Source organism: Epinephelus moara, chromosome 5 (genome assembly GCF_006386435.1).
Source record: "Epinephelus moara isolate mb chromosome 5, YSFRI_EMoa_1.0, whole genome shotgun sequence".
In the NCBI taxonomy this organism is placed as follows: domain Eukaryota; kingdom Metazoa; phylum Chordata; class Actinopteri; order Perciformes; family Serranidae; genus Epinephelus; species Epinephelus moara.
Window position 1 is genome coordinate 41,877,150 of NC_065510.1, and position 19,276 is coordinate 41,896,425.

Here is a 19,276-nt window from a genome sequence, read left to right on the forward strand (position 1 = left end):
TCCGGTGTTGTATTTGGTTTATTTCATTGATTTCATCTCCTGTCTTATAAACCAGTCAGCAAAGCAGTCTAAAGTCACAGAGACAACCCTGATTGTTTTCATTTTTCCATTACTACTTTGTTTAAGTCTCTTCTTTTTCTCCAAATCTAAAATCTTAAAACTCAAAGCAGGATACTTAGAGATGAATGTGATTCTGTGCCAAAATACACGGTTTCGGCTGAGTCGGTGAAGCAGCTGAGGCCTGCTAAACCACACAGAGTGCTAAAGAGCTCGGTGACGGGGTGATGGTGGGGACTAATGTGGCGACTGCGACTGCAGCCACTTAAATGCAGACTGTATGGTGTGTGTGTTCCCAGTTCACTTCCAGTCCACGAGTCCATTCCTTCTGCGGGAAAAAGCAAAGCTCGAGACAACTGATGCAGAGAGGTGAGGTGGGCGTGGCAGGAAAGAAAGAGGGGGCGGCTGTCGGGGTATGTTGGCGATGAAAGAGGGCTTGACAAGAGTGTGTGTGTGTGTGTCTGTAAGGGTAAGGCTGTCCCCGCTCTTTTCCCCTCCACCTCACCGAGGCTAAGGCAAACAAAATGCCGGCTGAATTAAAAACATAAAATTACAAAACAGAAAGAGAAAAAAAAAAAACATTAAAAAAAGCTAAATAAGCAAAGCAGCAGCCCCAGAGAAGAGGCACATTGATGGTGATACTGCACCAAAACAAACAAAAAAATAATAATCTGAGCCCACCTTCTTAACTGTAACACACTGACATTTACATCAACAATGTCCATGATCTCTGGAGCGACAACACATCCGGTCATGTGACTGACCACACTTGTCCATCATGCTGCATACACTGGGGAGGCTGGCAGTTGCTTGACATTGGTTTGAGGTGGCTCATTACGTACCTGAGCGAGATTTAGGACACAGACTAAAACTTGACACGGTGAGCACATACAGGTACACAGTTAGAGAGAGTGTCACAGCTCCGGTGCCACCGACTAACATGCAACTCACATTATGCCTCAAATGTTGCTAAACAAAATCAAACCAAATAAGCCTGGCAGTAAAATCAAAACTCAAAGACAGGGGAAAAAAGAAAGCTCACAGGAGGTTTTATCAAAAAGAAAGATGGTCCAAACAGCGAGGCAGGCGGGTGATCCCTGGTGTGATGAGTCACTTAACCTCAAAGTTCTCTAAACCTGCTGTGCTGTGTGCTCAAAGCTTGTCTTGACTGTTTGGAAATAAGAAAGCTGCCCTCACTGTGGTTAGATAAGCAACCAGGGTCAACTTCAATTTACACAGCCAGAAAAAAGATGGAGTGGCACACAAGGGCCAAAATCAACAAACGGCGTTTTTTTGGGACCAGTGCACTCGTCTAAAGCAGGCAAAAAAAAAAAAAAAAAGCATTTGCAGGACTTCTTTCAATATCTTTTGCTTCCACAGGGTGAAGATTTGGACATATTGATAAGCAGAAAGTTAAGTCAATCACAGGAAAATCAATTTCATTGATATCTTTCCTGTCACTAGTGTGAGTATACGAGTTAAAAATCCAGTACTCTAAGTGAATAAAAAGAAAAACTGGAAATGGGTATTTGTATTGCTATACTGTGACACCTTTGGACGCTGTAGGTCAGATTCTGGGCAAATGCAGCAGTCTGAAGCTATTGATGCTGCTTTCACCTTCAAACTGAAGCACTATTTTCTTATCTTCAGTGCGCTCTTAGCTCAGAAACGTCAGGGGAGGAGCTTGAGGCTGAATCATGTTGGGGTTTTATTGCTTTCCAGGAGGGGTGGGCAGGTACCGCAGGCTCCCTGGAGGTCTGGGTGCTAAGCTTTTACCAATCTACCAATCTCCTGACTGTGCTAAATATAAGGTATGTATCATCCTCGGGGCAATGGAGGGTTTCCCTTTTTACAGGCGATAGGTTAAAAAACAAATAAACCAACAAAAACACCCCCCTGAGTCACAACAAAGGGGCTTGCATGGAAAATATGATTATGTTTGGCACGCTGGGGTCAGGGAAGCAAGGAGCATGGGAGCAGGCATCTTTTTTGGGCATCAATTAAGTCCAAGGCTATGAAGGCCCACTGTGGGGCACATCTGTGCTATAATCCACTTTAACACACACACGCGCACACACGCGCACACACACAAACAAACACTCATCATGTCTGCCTGGTCGATGTGTCAGGCCAGAATGAGCACAGTCCTCCATCCCTGGGTCCCAGCGATGCAGCAAAGTAGCAAAACTCTGCGTCCTTCGGCTGTGAGACTGCCTTTCAAATGTATTCATAAACACACAGCGGAATCCAGCAGAGGGTGAGTCTGTGTTTCCTGCATCAGTGAATGTGTTTAAACAGTGTGTGTTGTCCTTTGGGCGACCCCTCCCCCCCAAAACCTCCCCTTCGCCACCTCTAGGTTCGCTGTGGTCACAGTTCGTTCAGGTAGTGATGCTCGCTGTGTGGCGAGGAGGAGCCCCAGTGAACGGTGGGTACCACTTCTTTAAAATAGAACCTCTAATCTTCTGTATACGCTATTTAAATATACACACTCCTCAGCACAGCCAAGTCTACAATCATTAGCTTCATAATAATATGAATAAACAGTGATAATAATAATAATAATAATATATATATCGTCGTTCGTAGCATGAGTTTTTGTCAGCAGCCATCACTAGAACATTCAGGGTGGTAATTGCATATGTACAACAAAAATGTCATTTACATCCTGGAGCTGGAGGCTCAGGGTCAGAAGTCATATGTGGTGGTTTTGTTGGGGAGGAAGGGGGGGGGGGGGGGGGGTGATGAATGCTGGTGTGTTATCTGAGCCTCTTCTCTGCTGAGTAGATGGACATGTAGTAGTCGTTGCTGCCTACTGCCAAGTGGGGCTGGAGGGAGACAGAAAAGAGGGCAGATTAAATGGTCTTGTTTATCACAGGTAGAATGATGTGTGTGCATTCACAAAAACTGAGCAAAGGCAAAGTGTGTACCATAGCAAACACAATATGTTGATCAAATACAATTTAGAATACAGTCTATGTCAGTATTTCCTTTATAAATGCAGTGGTAATTTATTAATTATTAATGTCTGTTAATCAGCTTACTCTATGGATAAATACTTCTAGAAAACCTTCTCTTAAGACAATAGAGGAACCATTTGTGTATCAATTATGTGCAGTCATAACAGTCTATGATGACAACTGACCTATGGCTAAGCCCCGCCCTCAAACGCGATGAGCCAATCACAGTGCGTATAGCCATTCCCATACACTCGGACATTCTCTGCCTGTATGTTCATTGAAATGCATTACAGAAAGTCAGTTTCATTCAGTTTTATGAGCTTTTTCTGAGATTTGAAGTTTACAAATGGTCAAACGGTGTGCATGGGGTACATGCAACTCCGACACAAGGTATCCTGAGAGGCTGGGCGACGAGGTGTATTTTTTATACTTTAAACCACATCTCAACCGAGAAAAGTGTCTCCTTTGGATAAAGTTGTGCGGTAACGTTAGACCACAACATCAACTCAACGTGAATAAGATTAACAAGGATGTCTATATCTGTTTTAAGGTAAGTCAACAACATGTTTGAGGCGACATATTGTCACTTTGCTGGAAAGAATATAAAGTTATCTTTAACATCTCTAGCTGACGTTAGCTAAAGTTAGCCTAACGTTAGCTCCTAGCTGCATTGCTCATCATGTCACCTTGTTTGCTGGGAGTTCATTAGCCTATTTTGTTCTAGTTTTTGTACTTTGGTGATCGTACATCATTGTTAGCTGTTGTCCAGAGGGCTCTAGTTAAGCTAACGTTAGCTAAAGTTAGCCTAACGTTAGCTCCTAGCTGAGTTGTTCATCATGTCACCTTGTTTGCTGGGAGTTCATTAGCCTATTTTGTTCTAGTTTTGTACTTTGGTGATCGTACATCATTGTTAGCTGTTGTCCAAAGGGCTCTAGTTAAGCTAACGTTAACTTCTGGAGCTTAGCTTCATTAATTTATCTGTAATTGCAGAGATAACAAAAGTTGACAAACGTCATGCTGAATGATTCAGTGTAAATACTGTAGCACCAAACTAACGGAGAGACACTCTTGGTAAAGATGGTAAAAAGGCTGTTATCCTTTTCTCATATTCTGAGCTAAAAACCTTAACTTCAGTGGCACTTTAAATTGTTGTATTTGATGGTGACGGCAACGAGATGCGGTTTATCACGCTCACACTGGGACCTGTAAATAGTACCTTAGGAACCAGAAGTACGCTATCAGACATGGTACTTAGACCCTAGGTCCATTTAGTGTCTCCACTTTAAACAGTACTCTTAAGGCCCGAACATACTCGGGCGTACTATAGGCGAGGAATGTCCGCAGTCATTCGGGCTTCCATAGTCGAGCGCACTTCCACATTGTAGTTTCCTGTAAAAATGTCCGTGAAAAATCCCTGCGATGTGAAAAATACATGCCGAGCAGTCACTGGTGCACGAAGCGGAGTCCGCGTGGTCGTAAAAACCTGAGCTTTGCGCGCACAGGGCTTGCGGACGTCCGCTTTGAGTCCGCGCGGACCTCCGCGGAGTCCATTCCGCGTACGTTCCGCCTGAGTATGTTCGGGCCTTTAAGTGTGGGTGGGGTTGTAGTCACTCAATGCCCGGTTCAGCAATCACTGTATTTCCTGTATTTTTACTGGTGACAGTGATCTGCATCTTATTTATCGTCTACAAAACGGGGTTGCACGCTAACATTTCATAACAAAATAGAACAGGTTGCAGTGAGTCTCTCTAGATGGGATATTTTAAAAATAGAGGGTGTGTGCATTTAGTCAGTCTTAGGCAAGTGCAGGGGGTTAGTGTTGCCACAGCCCACAGGAACTATGCTCTGTGATGCTTTTTTTCCCCCTCCAAGTGAGGATTAGAATATATGCATTTCACATAATCCGGTCGATAATACATATTTATAAACATCTGAAGTTGCACTCATTACTAAAAGTGTCATCCAAGAGAGACAATAAAAACTAATGGGATAGTCAAAGTTGTTATATTGAAACTTAAGGTGTACTGATGGATTCAGCTGCTGCTGGAGGCAGCAAAACAGCCTGTCATTTTATAGTTAAAGTTCACTAATGTATGTAAAACTCTCCACGGTATGAACAGTGGTTACATAAGCTTCAAAACCAGCAACAACTCAGCCCTGAGCAAGAGAGACCATCCTCTATTGACCAATCAATGGACTGCAGTGTTTCTAGCTACACCTTTTAGTACCAGATCTGTGTGCTAGGTACCCCAACAGCAGGGTGACCAAAAAAGGGGGCGGTACAGAACGGTTCCATTGGTACTATCCACAACTTTTCACACTGGAAACAGGAAAAATGCACACCGAACTGAACTGAACTTTACCGGACTGCTTGGTGGGAACGGCTATCGCTTTTAGGTCCGGTCAGAAAGGACTGATGGTGAGGCAATACAATGTGTTTGGGAAGTACAGAGCTTGTGACTTGATACTTGTTTTTGGATTCTTCGTTCACCAAAGGCTTGCAAAAAATTTAAGTTAATGACATGAATAATTAATATATAAATGGTAATTTTGTGGTAGAAGTATTCCTTTAAAACGCTATAATTTTGAGGTACCTTAGGTTAGTATTTCCATTTTACTCTTCCTTATACTTATTCTTCTCTACATTTTAGAAGGAAATACATATTGTATTGTATTTTTACCTCACCACAGTAATATAACAACAATACTGTAGTAAAAGTTTTTTAACACATAACAAAACAGTTTGCAAAATATCATGCATTAATGTAGATCTACGTACCCATACTCCACAAAATTTTGAGTAGCTCTGAAATATTTTAAACTACTAGCCTAGGTGAACGACTGCATGAATACTGCTGTGGTCGGTGACTAAGTGTAAATTTACCCAGTGAGGATGGAAGGCTAAACAGCTGATGGCCCCAATCCTTTGTCCCATGAAGCCGTCATAGTACTTTATGTTGCTGATCACATCGCCGTTAGCGTTGTAGACTGCTATGAACTGGTTCATTGACCCACTGGAAAGAAGTGGGTAAAAGAGAGAGAGAACAAGACATACTGTAAAATCACATATGCTGTGTGTAGTACAGTGATTTCTTCTGTGGTGACATGTAACCTTTGGGATGGATGTCAGGTGTATTGCCCAGTTAAATTTGTTGTGTTTGTCGAGCCAATTAAAAACATAAAGAAATCTATTTTGGAACCAAGTAAAGAAGACAGAAAAGGAACCATGAAGGGATTTGACGTTCACATTGTGGACACTTGATGAGCTTATCTAGGGGCTGGGACCTGCATCTATACAAACAAACTCACCAAGCAAACAAGTTGGCCTGTGGGTGGATGTCCAGGGCCGTTAACCCCTTCACTGTCTGCAGCACGTTGATAGAGTCTGGTGTCCGCGGTTCAAAGAATCGAACGTCTCCGTTAACACTGGCGGGGAACATCAAGGTTAGTAAAGGCAGAAAAAAAGACTGTGAATCTTAACAGGCAAAGAAAGAACAAACCTGACACTGATAATGTGTCCATCCGTCTCCTTCTGGAGATGAGCTTTGACCACCCAGGCTCCGTGCTCCCTGTAGGTCATCACACGACTGCAGAAACACACAACAGACAGAACAAATGTCAGCTTACACAAAATAGTACCAAATTTCAATCATCTTGCCTAAACCTAACCAATCCAACCAACAAAGGCAGCAAGTACTGGCCAGTTAGAGTGGGGCAGGTTATACCTCCACCATCCTAGGAAACACAAAGTCATGTCACAGGCAGCGTTGGTCCCCTTGTTGCGATCTCGCCAAAGAATTCATGTGAGTACATCTTAAAATGAACAATACATTCAGAAACGGTCACACAGCAGAGGGGACCTGTTTTCTCTAGAGCTGGATTCGCTCAGGTTGCAACAAATGATCGCAGAGTTGATAAAAATCAATGATCATATTAGCTGTTACTTCACGTTATGAGCTGTAATGTTATATATTTTGAAATACATTTTCTCTTGATAAATGAATTGATGCTGTTAAGAGTAACATCAGCAGATAATAATATCTCAAATCAATCCGGTTCACATGTGCCCTAACTTTAAAATCTTAAACGCTGCATGGTTCATGGCAATTTTTTAATGATAAAGCTGGAAACTGTGCTGGCGCTGTGGAGAGTGCACTGCACACAAGGTAGAAGTGAAGCAGTGAAGCATTTGGTACTTTGTATATCACAAAAACATCTACAACTCCTGTCTATGTGTGTTTGTCTGTGTATGTGTGTGTGTGTCCACTGTGGGTTGCATTTAAATTAACTAGTTATGGGATTGTCTCATTTGAACTTGACCTTTGGAAAAAAAAGTGACATCCCTAATAATTAAAGCCACTCTGTTGCTATGGTAACCTGTTTGGTCCATGATGACAGGACTTGGTTTCATCTTTATTGTTTTTATTGTTAGTTAGCACATGCATAAAACAATCTCAAGTTAAATTTAAATCTGGTATCTATTAGCTGTCAATAAATCAATGTATTTGTCACATGAAATCATATAAAATCATGTAAAGTTACGGCTGACCAATATATCAATATCATATTGGTAGTAAGATATGAGACAAGATATTTTCTTAGATTTTGGATATCATACGTGTTGTCTTTTCTTGGTTTTGAAGGCTGCATTACAATAAAGTGCTGACATTTTCTTAGAACAGAACAGAACAGAACAGAATGGAATAGAATAGAATATATCTTTATTGTCCTCCAGGGGTGAAAATTTGTCTTTGGCTCACCAAACACAAAAGACAACATTGTAAAAGCAGGTAAATAGTTAGTAAAACAAACAAAACAGTCATTACAGAAATAGTTAAAACATTAACTCAGCTCAGTGTCTGTCTGTGGTTTAAAGCTCATCTGTCACTGTTGAGTTAAGGATATTGATGGTTATTGATGGATATTGATAACGATATTTGACTTTCTCCAAATAGCCCTGATCTACATAAAATCATTAAACTACAATTCCAGTGTTGTTCCACAGTTGATTATTCATTTCAATAATTGATAGATTCGACTATCAAAACAGTTGTTAGTTGCAACCCTAGTAGTATGAATGAGCAGTAGTAATAAACACAACGTCTCTATACGCCCCAACAGGACATGCAAGAGAACTACTAAGGCAGTCAATGAACAGAATGTCTTTAAACACACGCCTCCCTGAAGATGCAATATATGACGCGCACACGGCGCCCATGTTCTGTTAGTCACTACGTGACAGACTTTTGCATTTATAGGATTAACCTTGTATACTGCTGGCAAGCCAAAAAACAGCTACAACAATTACAGAGTCAAAGGATTTATCATAAATCATTCAATAAGTGAGTGAAGAAGACAGGAGCAGTAATAACACAGAAACAACAACAACAAAACAAGTAATCATAATTCAGTGAGACAAGACCACATAACTACCACCCTGGCTACCTGTTAGGTATAGAGTTGATTTTAAACTTTTACTAATTACTCGCCTATAATTAGTAAAAGTAGCCTATATGGCCTAGCCGCTGCCTGCGCTCCTCCTAACTGTTCCTACAGCCCGCCTCATTACAAAGGGAAACTAGGTGTTTTCCATTAGAGCCCCACAACTGTGGAACTCCCTATCTGAGGAACTTACGTTAGTGCTTCTCAAAACATACTTTTACAGGAAGGCTTTTTTTTTTTTTTTTTTTTTCAATTTTTACAGTAAATCTCTTCTTTGTCTAGTTTATATCCCTCTTTTTAAAATGTTATTGTTTATTTATTCATTTTTATTATACATATACATTTATCTCGTCTTAGCCTATGTTCAGTGTTTTTTTTTGTTTTTTTTAAAATGTAAGTTATTGCTGTTTTTATCTCAATGGTGTAGTCCCAAAAAGCACTTTGTAACTGTGTTTTGAAAAGTACTATGCAAAAAAATTTATTAGCATTATTAGTTATGAGCAGATGAACCAAGGATGAATGATAAAAGATCTGGTTCAACATTAAAAGTAATTACTTTCAGAAAACTGTGAAAAATGCGGGACCTACAGTTTGAATTTTAGGACACAAAGAAACTATGGCTCAAGTTGCTTTTGAGGACTGGAATCATCTGAATGGATTTTTATTTTTATTTTGGAATAATGAAGTCTTTGTATTGTTTTAAATTGATTTAAGAACTGTCTGTGTGTATGTGCTAAAGCCCTTCCCCTCATATGTCATGTGGAACAGGGGATTAAAGTCTTAGCAAAATAAATAAATAAACAAAAATAAACAGCAGTATAAAACACAAAAGCATGTCACCTTCTGCTGTAACATGTAATAAAGGAAAGAAACCACTGGGTGGCATCATGGGACCATGACTGAAAAAAGCATTAACTGCCTCCTGGAGAGACGCAGGTGGCTCTGAGGCATAAAACCCTACAACCACCTTTTTAGAGCTAAGCTGCACCTGACTACGCACCACCCATAACGCACTCTATTAGTGTTGGTCAAATACATCCTGACTACATGTGTGACAGGAAGTGCATTCAATCTCCCCACATTCAAGGACAAAAAAATTATTTATGACAATTAATAGCAATTTTTAGATCATAAGACGCTTTGTAAACTGCTGCACACAAGACATACAAATCATTTCATCAAGAATATTCCAAACATGTCCTGTATGTGCCTGTCTGCTGGTCCTAGACTAATCTCAGTGGGAGCAACATACAGTAGTTGTTAAAAGATGTACCTTCATGCCTGAGGGGAACGATTAAATTAGCTTTACTTAAAGATTTATGGGCCACTACACGGTTTAACTGCTTTGTTTTTCCCCCTTGGGTCTGAAATTAAAATAATGTTTAACCAACTGGGGGGGATACGGTGCCACCAGGGTCCATTAAAAGAGGTGGCAACCTCAAAGGGAGATTTACAGCACACTATATATAATAAGTATAGATTAGAGAAGTGAATAATGTAGGACTGTGTAGAAGTTAATGCCCACAGAAAGTGCTGTGTGTGTTCTTCAATGTGTTTAAATAATGGTGAGACAGTTAAAGAAAAAAAAGCTGGGAAATTAAACTATAAATAAATAATCAACTTAACCTCGTCTGTGATCAGACAACAGTGAGGTCAGTCTGAGAGAGAGAGAGAGAGAGAGAGAGAGAGTGTGTTTTACCATTCATTTGGACCCATCCTTCTGTCGAATACGCGTACAGATCCGTCACCCAGACCAGCAACAATGAGGGAACGCTGGGAGTCACAGGAGAGGCTGGTCACACAGCTGTCCGCTCCTGTCGGGATGTCCTGGTGGACACACACAAACACAAAAAAAAAAAAATCCCCATAAATGGCTTCTAAAGCAAACTAGCAGGGTACCACTGTCAACACAACTCTCATCTCACATTAACCCTTCACTGAAATCATCAATCATGTGCTTTGTTGAGGGTTGGCTCATTTGATGTTGGCCCCGGCATCAATATGCAGCCACAGGCGAGGCTGGGCCATTTGTACTTGTATTAAGTCCATCCATCAAGACAGTGAATAGCACACCAAGGACCACTACATGTGTAAAAACAAAGAAAGAAGAATAAGAGGAAACGGCACTAATGGTGCTGGCTCTGCCACTGACTTCCATTAGTTCACTTCATTTTCATTAGTACACTGCGCACATTCACACCAAAAGCTAAAAAGCAGAGTATCATTGACATGATTTATTCGTGTTTTGTACCATTTATTATTATATTTAGTATTATTTATTTGTGCTTTGTCTGATGGAAATTATTTCTTTTGGGGGGGGGGGGGGTGGGGGGGGGTGGCACTACACCTGTGTTTAAAGAACTCACATTAAATTAACATCACAACAAACATGTTTTTTAAGTGCCTATGCTAAAACCTATGTATTTTTTTTTTTTAGCTTTTTAACTTGTTTACATTAAGGGGATAGTTTGGATCTTTTGAAGTAAGGATGTACAAGGTACTTATCTATAGTCAGTGTGTTACATACAGTAGATGTCAGTCAACCCTAGTTTGGAGAAGCAGACAGGAGTACTGACACAGACTCTAAGCAATGTCTTGTTGTACCTAAAATAAAAATAAAAATCAATATTGGTTTAAGTACATTATACTTTACATCATACAGTGATTTCCAACAGGAAAGAGAGGCCATTATATCACTCTCTTCAAAGCCACTCCATTGAGAACAGTCATTTAACATCGCTGAGTGCAGGAGCCGCTGGTTTACCACTGCCTTGAACAGTTAGTTTGTCTTATTCTCTGACTATGGTTTTTAAAAGGGTTAGTTTGGATCACCCACTATACATAAAGATAGACAACGCGTCTCCACTCACCCCCACTGTACAAAGATGACGTCAAAATATTCCGGATACAGATGCTGCCGAGAGAAAACTTCAAGCTGCTGGTGGCGCTAAATGAAGTCAATGGATCTTCACAGTCATCTGTTAGATTCGACTAAAATGAATCATAACTTAACTATCTGCCTCTAATTTCATTTGTTTCAAGCATTATTGGCAACACCTCGGTAAGGTTTGTTAACAGAATTTAGATATGATCTGCAACTCCAGAAACAATGACAACACTTTTAGCAGTAGTGCAGTAGTATGTGTAACCCTCGCTCAAACAAATGACCATCAGAGTGTTCTTTACAGACACCAAAAGACATCAAACCTGAGTAAAGACTACACTGTAAACCCATACGTGCTCACACAAATTTTTTTTTTTGGGAAAAAGCTTGCAATCAAAACTTTTAGTTTAGTACAATACAGTGACATATGCTGCATGTCATCCCCCCACTCTCTGTCTCCCCATTTCAAGATGAAACAATCTTTAAAAAACAACTTTTTTTGATGTGTAATCGTTTAGTTCTATGTCCTATGAACATAAAAACATTGAGTACACATTTATAACATGTTTTTTAAAATTTCATTGAATTGCAAAAATACATTGTGGACAGGTGAAGTTTCTCAATTACTAGAATAAGGCAAAGAGTAGAACTCTGAACCAGGAAGCGCTCTTTATTTCACCTCAGCACAACTTTATGTTGGACACTCTAATATCCACACAGGCAGAACCTCACTAACTGTGTATACGACTAAACTCGTGGTGAAAAATATCTTTAACCACAACATTAACTGTAACACATTAGAGCAACTGTGATATACATAAACATGAATCACTGTGTAATGGGTAACATGAGCAACTTAGAACATATTAAAACATAGTTTTCCTCGCCTTATGGCCTTAAACACATTGTCTCATGGCATGCTGGGAAACTCCGTCCATTTAGATCCAACACGCCGCAATATGTTAAGTGCACGATAATAGTGTTGTTTACTGGCTTTTAACTAATTAGCTAAAACTCAAAAATGTTTGGCTTAACATAAAAAAAATGATGTCAAGCTCACAAGGGATGACTTTTTGTGTCAAGTGAACATAATGTTTTTATGTCATTTTGAAAATCCGGGGCATTTGTGTAGACGTGTCATGGATGGATTGGTGTTTACAGTGTAAAAGGATCATAAATTGAAGAATTGATTCATCGAGAAACAAGAAGATCTTTAGGCCCGCAATGCCTGAATGCCAACTTTCTCATCAGCTAATAAAAAGCTACTAAATGTCCTCTTTACATCGAGTTCGAGCTGTATTTATTGTGAGCTTTTAGAGAAAATCAGACATGCAAGAGGATACACTGAGTACAATACTGTACCTGGACTTTCATCTCCCTGTCTGTGTCCCAGATCCTGACGACTCGGACATCTCCAGATGTCATAAGGAGACCCGTCTCCTGTTCCCAGTCCACCACCATGCCTGCACCTACAACACAAGATGACACAGAAGTTATAATGCAGAGCATATACACTTAAACATTCACCAGGACTGTGTGCTGTTATGTCATTCTGTTGTGTCATTCAATCAAAACAAAACAGAAGGCGTTTTTTTTTTGTAACATCACCATTAATAAAAACATTGAAAGATGGCCAATATCTGACATATGACTATAAAATATTAAATTACTGAGAAAAACTTGTAAACAATGTGTGAACAGTGGCTTTAACTGACTGTTTTTTAACACAGTTAATTTCATTTATCAGTGAACCCTCATGCACATTAACCCACACAAACACAGCTGTTAAATACACCCAGCATGTGTTGATCACCCTAAAACACAACACACACAATCTGTTGGAGGTTTCAGAAGGCCCTCGCTGCCACATGTAGCAAGTCAAATGACAGATTAGTGCAACAGCTTCCTGCACCACTGGGTAACTAAGAAATACACCACAAAGGACTGAGCAGGACCAGAAACATCTTTCTGCAGACTGCAGGTGCATAAGCAATACCTTTTGTTCAGTTATATATCAAAGTTACATATCACAGTCACCAAGTCTGTGTTTTTCTTTCTAAAAGTTCCACATTTCTTTGTGTATAAACGTGCATGTCACGCAGATGGAAGCATGGGTTAGCATTTTGCATCCTTCCCGTCAAGCCGACCGCTGGGAGATGCAGACACTGACCCTGGAACAGAGCCCGTCAGCAGATTCTGGCTCAGATGAGTCAAATGGCACTCGAGTGAGAAGTGAGGAGGAAAGAAGCTGAAGACAGCAAGACTCTTCATATGTTGGCAGTCACAGCAGGAATCAAGCGAGCGGTGCCATGTCAGCCACACTTGCCCTGCTGGCTCAGTGATGCCTGGCGGAGGCCTGTGGCTCCAGTCTAAAGGCGGCAGTACGCTTCAAATGAAGCGCTTGTTGGATCCCAGATCAGTGTCTGAAAACCCACATTCTGACAATCACTTCACAGAGCAATGGTGCAGCCAGGTGTTTAGAGGTGAGAATGTAAGCAGGGTTTAAATTTAAGATCTCTTTTTTCATTAATCACACAATCAACCATCTCAAACTTCACAACATAAACATTCTAAATGGTACCCTTTGTGTTTCCTGTTGAAATGTTTTGCAGCATATGTGAATGACATCAGCTGACAGGAAGTAAACATGATTCCAAGCTGCTGCCTTCCAATGCAATTCTAGTGAAATGGTCTTGTACAACAGAATGCAATGCTAGGAATGCCTTTGAGGAGTGACTGTCTGGAAGTGTGCATCCTTATTCCCATTTGTACAATTCATCACACAGAGCTCCAGAGTGTGACATTTTGGTCACACATGCAACCAAAAATCTGTCTTTTAAAACACATGTAAACATGTTAGTTTGACTGAAATCATACTAAATCAAATTTCTCAAAGTTGGACAAACACACACAGATAATGTCATTGGGAGTTGAATTACTCCTGCATGTATACAGTCAGTTGGACGAACTGGCTGAGGCACTCTGCATGTGCTCCACAGTTTCCGCTCAGTGTTTTGACCCAGAAGTCGAATAGCATTAAATGTGTAACAGAAGAAGAAGGCGGTAACAACATGGTGAAATCTACATCCGGAGCTGTGCATTTTTGGATGGACGAGGAAACACACTTCATGCTTTGTCAGCTGAAAGAGTTAACTATTCTAAAATACATGGATGGGAGGAAAACACGGAATGGCAACTTCTTCAAGAAAGTGGCAGGACAGCTGGACGAGGCTCGATTGTTTGATCGGCAGCATAACAGGTCAACCAGAAAAAGGTCCAATACTAACAAGCTGAAAAGGGGCATATCTCTACATACTTCAGTCAATAAATCGTTTCCCTTCCTGTGCTTGTACACAGGGACAAAGCCAGTAGTCCAGTTAAATGGTTTAGTTGAGCAATAACCGTAGCTTGACTTAACTGTGCATCTAAACGTATGTAGTGTCTAAATCTGCGTCTATCTGATCCAGCAACCAGCAGTTATTTTAGTAAGAAATCTTAACTTTTGAATTATGGTTTATCTATTTTTATTGATGCTGAATTGACAAGTCGCCTTTTATCTTGTGTTTAAAGAGTTATGTGTTTTTGTGGACACGTAAAGAATTGTTAATATGTTGTACTTCTTAAAAGGATTTTGGCGTAATATTTTCCACCAGGAGCAGGATGGGGAATAACCTCAAAAGGAATCTAGTTGTAGTCTTGCATAGTGACCCTGCAAGATCCCCAGTCTTTCAAATTCTTAATGTGTGTGACTAATACTCACACTGTCTTTGGATGTGAGAGGGTCTCAGTCTTTTCAAAGTATTCTAAAAGTCTTCTAGTGTCTGGTAGGCATTATGGTCGCAACCCTTTAAAAGCTTTGGAAACAACAGCTAGTGTGAGTGGACCTTTATTTTGTCAACAACACTAGGATGGATCCTAGTGGCTACACAGCTGGGGAATAAAATAACTGGACCATCAGCAACAATTGGAGAACCACATTTCCCACAAGCTACCATGCTGAGAGGAGTGCAGATTCTATTTCGACAATGGATGTTTATGTGATGAAGGAGAGGGTGTTAAAGGGGCAGGCAGAGACTCCAAATGCACATGAAAACACTCTGTCGCTTTTACCACAGCCGCAATGCAAACAACATCCTCTCTCTCCTCTTGAAACACATTTCGCTTCATTTCATCCCTTTCCTCCTCCTTGTTCTCTCTTAGTCACTTCCTCCTCTTGGTTTTTCAAAATCAATAACCATCTCCAGCTCACCCACCTATGTCACCACCTCTCTTTATGCATTCACTTCATTCTTTAACTCAGCGGCTTTTCATCCTAATTGGCTCCTTTTACACAATTTTGAGATGGAGTGAATATGATCTCCATTAGTGTGCTCTCCTCTGGCCTCGCACAACAACAGTAAACCTGTGCATCTTTCGTGATCCTGTCCCACCACTCATCTCCTCCATGTGCCTCCTTTATGAGTCGTGACTAAGCTTCACTTTCTTCCACTGAACCATCGCTAACAGGGCTTCCTACTGTTCTACTTGGCTTGGGTTGTCAGGAAATCCCAAGCCCCCTGTGGAGGCATCGCATCCTCCACTGTGACGTCATCCTGCCTGCTCAGGCGTCACAACGTCACGCTGCTGCTAGCGTGGGCACATGTGGGGGGATAGCACGCAGGGGGAACCACTTCACAGGACTGTGCTCAGTCAGTGACACGTTCACAGTCGCACGCTTGATGCTGGCTCATTTCAGAGGCTGTGAGAAGAGAAGGAGGCATTCCCTTTGAAGCTGGCAGCTCTGCGAAGAGGAAATCTGGGTTACAATGAGAGGGGTGGAGAATGGAAGATTCTCCAACACAAAATGTGTGCATGTATTTCCTCTAAAATAAGGAGCCCACATTTGATTTGATCCTCCTTTATGCATCATTATCTTTCCCTGTGTCCTCCTATAATGAGAAATCAATTAAGGATTAAATATAAAGTGCATGAGGGGAGATCCCCAGGAGACTATGCGCTGCTAATGGCCTAATCGTCTCTGTGTTTTGGTGTCTATTATAAGCACTACCAGATTGCTCTGGAGCCAAAATAAGATACTGGGCTCCTAAATACCCTCTGTTCCTTCCACTCTATGCAATGGGTCCAGTTTCTTGGTGCTGGAGCCTGACTCTGTGTCTGCTATGTGGTACTTTGATTAAACATATAAAGTAATGAAGGACTTAACAAGATGAATGCAAAATGAATCAGCGTGCTGAAATGAAAACAATCTCTGTACACGAGTGTTTTCGCACCATTTCAGACAGAATCTCTGTCCATGCTAACACGCCTGAAAATGCATATCACATGACTACTCACATTTGAAGTTGTTGCAAAGTAAATACGGCAACATATCAGCGCAGTGCCAGGAGCATCATGCATCACCAGAGGAAGCCATGGCGATTGGAAAGGAGTGCCCGCACAAGAAGGAACGCTTAGCTTTAATGTTCTGGCTTGACACATTTCCAAAAAGCCTCTGTTTCTTCTTGTTCAGACCATAGACTGAATATACAGATGACAGCTCTTCCAAAGTGAAGCCGAATTGCTTTCGATTGCCCCCTGGTGGCTGGCTGCAGTACAGATGGGATGGGACTTGGGTCAAACTAAAAACTCAAAGTACACAACAAATACATTTTTCCCAAAGATGGTTTTTGTCATTTAAGGTACTTTTTATCACGCTGCTGTATGTTCAAGTGATCGTTTTTCTGATTAGTTTGGTTTTAATTAGTTATCTGAGGCTGTAAAATGGGGATTTTACAACACGATTGACAACTGACATTTGGAGATGACACTACTGTGGTAGGTCTGATTGACCATAACAGTGAAACAGCCTATAGAGCAGAGGTGTCTTTGCTGACAGAGTGGTGCGGTGCTCATTCAACAACCTAACCCTCAATATCTCCAAAACCAAGGAGATGGTTATTGATTTTCACAAGAAATTCTGCAATGCTCTCCATCCCTTGGACATCAAAGACCAAACTGTTGAGAGGGTAGACAGTTTCAAGTTCCTTGGGACTGCCATCTCCTCTTGTCTTAAATGGGACATTAATGCCAGCCTGACTGTCAAAAGAGCACATTAACTCCTGTTTTTTCTAAGACAGCTTAGGAAATTCAAGGTATCTAAGGCTGGGATGCTCCATTTCTACAGGGCTGTGATACAGAGTATCTTAACTTTCTCTGTCACAGTGTGGTATGGAAACTGTTCAGCATAAGCCATAGATAAGGTTGTCAAAATACCATCAAAAATCATTGGTCTAGACCTTCCCGGAATTAGTGACACCTACAACACCCGTCTTCTTAAAACTGGATAAAAGATCATAAATGACCCATCTCAAATGTGGGCATTTGACCCTGCAAATTCCCTTTTCACCCTTCTACCTTCAGGTAAAAGGCTTAAAAGTATCACGTCCAGAACCACCCATTTTTTAAATAGCACCTACCCTCAAACTGTGAGGACTTTTAATGCTCATCAGTCCTCATTTCCTGCACTGCTTAGGTAGCTATGTCTCCCTCAGGGTCCTCCTGAATGCACTAGCACTTTATGTCATATCTGTTTTATGTATTTTTTTTAACCATATTTATAACAGGTAGTTCTATGATCATCTGTTTTTATGCCATAATGTATTTTAATTCTCTAGTCTGTCATTCTGTCCTGTGCGTGGGTCTTGTCCAAATGTTGTATTTTGTTTTTGTACTCTTTTGTGTGGGCCTCACACACCAAAGTGAATTCCAATCGATGTTTTTTCTAAGTGGCAATAAAGACTTGACTTGACTTGAACTGTGTGAGCCAGCTGGTGGGCTCGCATTCAGTGGCGCTGATGTAGCCTTATTTTAGTGGGTCTGGTCATTGTTTCTATTTGAGATGACAATTTGGGTTTGGAAGTGAAAACAAAGACAAAAGGTATGTTTATTTTCTCATACCTTTATTCAGTGCAATTCAATGGCATTAATGGAAACTTGAATGAGACTTTAAAACTACATTTAATTGCTGTCGGTCACACAACCCTCACATTGCTGGTTGTAGGGTTTGTTTCAAGTGTCCTCCCACTTTTTCGGACTGATTTTCTACTTTAATTTTGACCTATTTAACGTACTGTGGATGTGCACTCAGTTTTCCATTGCAATCAGAAAGTAACATTTTTGGTGTGTTCACTCTTGTTTTTATCTCCAAATAAATTGGGTTAGATAATTTAGTTGGCTTTCTGTCTTACTGTGTGATTGCCGATGTTTCTTGCTTTTATGCTGTAATGATGAGCCATATTTCCAGAGATCAGCAGTGGTCCAGTGGACCACACTGGGACCTTGTTTCGGAAAAATACAGTAGTTAATGCTGAGAGACAAATAGTTTTTTGATCCCATATGAGTTGTGCTATGAATAACGTGTTTGTCAATTTAAAAAAGATTTTGTATGTCAATAAAGTTATTTTTTTCGTTAAGCTGTTGAAGTATAACATTCAAGCATGAGTATTTAAGTATAATACGGAATTAGAATAACTACACTAGTTGCACAAGTGCTGTCATACCTTTCGTTCTTGCTGACACTGCGATGCCTGTGTGTTTCGTACCAGAATATACTCACATGAGCAATGGGTGTTGCTTGTTGTTTTGCTTCCTGTTCTTTTGCTTTCTGATTGATAAAAACCAAGGAGACGCTGGATAAAACATGTTAGGTTAGATAATGTTACCTAGTTAGCTATCTGGTGGTAGTGATGTATATTGTGCGCGATGAGAGATGAAGTTCATTGAGCCATTTCACACAAAACTAAATGCGCTACGACAAACTGCAACTTTCTTGACTTGCAAATCTATCTTTTAAATTGACAAATATCATGTGTAATTCATGGCACAACTCGAATGGGATCCAAAAATGATTTGTCTTTCGCTGTTGACTGCTGTACACATTTCTTTCCAAAATGAGGTC

General features: G+C 40.6%; 1 protein-coding gene across 4 annotated transcripts in view; it reads right to left on the bottom strand.

Moving 5' to 3' along the window:
- The window catches only part of rptor (regulatory associated protein of MTOR, complex 1), a 277,608-nt gene continuing 258,332 nt past the window's right edge, over positions 1-19,276 (bottom strand). For all 4 annotated transcript variants that reach the window (XM_050043590.1, XM_050043589.1, XM_050043588.1 and 1 more), the window contains 6 exons: positions 12,703-12,809; positions 10,156-10,283; positions 6,515-6,601; positions 6,324-6,440; positions 5,899-6,028; positions 1-2,882 (listed from right to left, as the gene is read on the bottom strand). In XM_050043590.1, the coding sequence (XP_049899547.1) occupies positions 2,814-2,882; positions 5,899-6,028; positions 6,324-6,440; positions 6,515-6,601; positions 10,156-10,283; positions 12,703-12,809 (638 nt within the window). In that variant the 3' untranslated portion in view covers positions 1-2,813. The remainder of the gene's footprint in view (positions 2,883-5,898; positions 6,029-6,323; positions 6,441-6,514; positions 6,602-10,155; positions 10,284-12,702; positions 12,810-19,276) is intronic.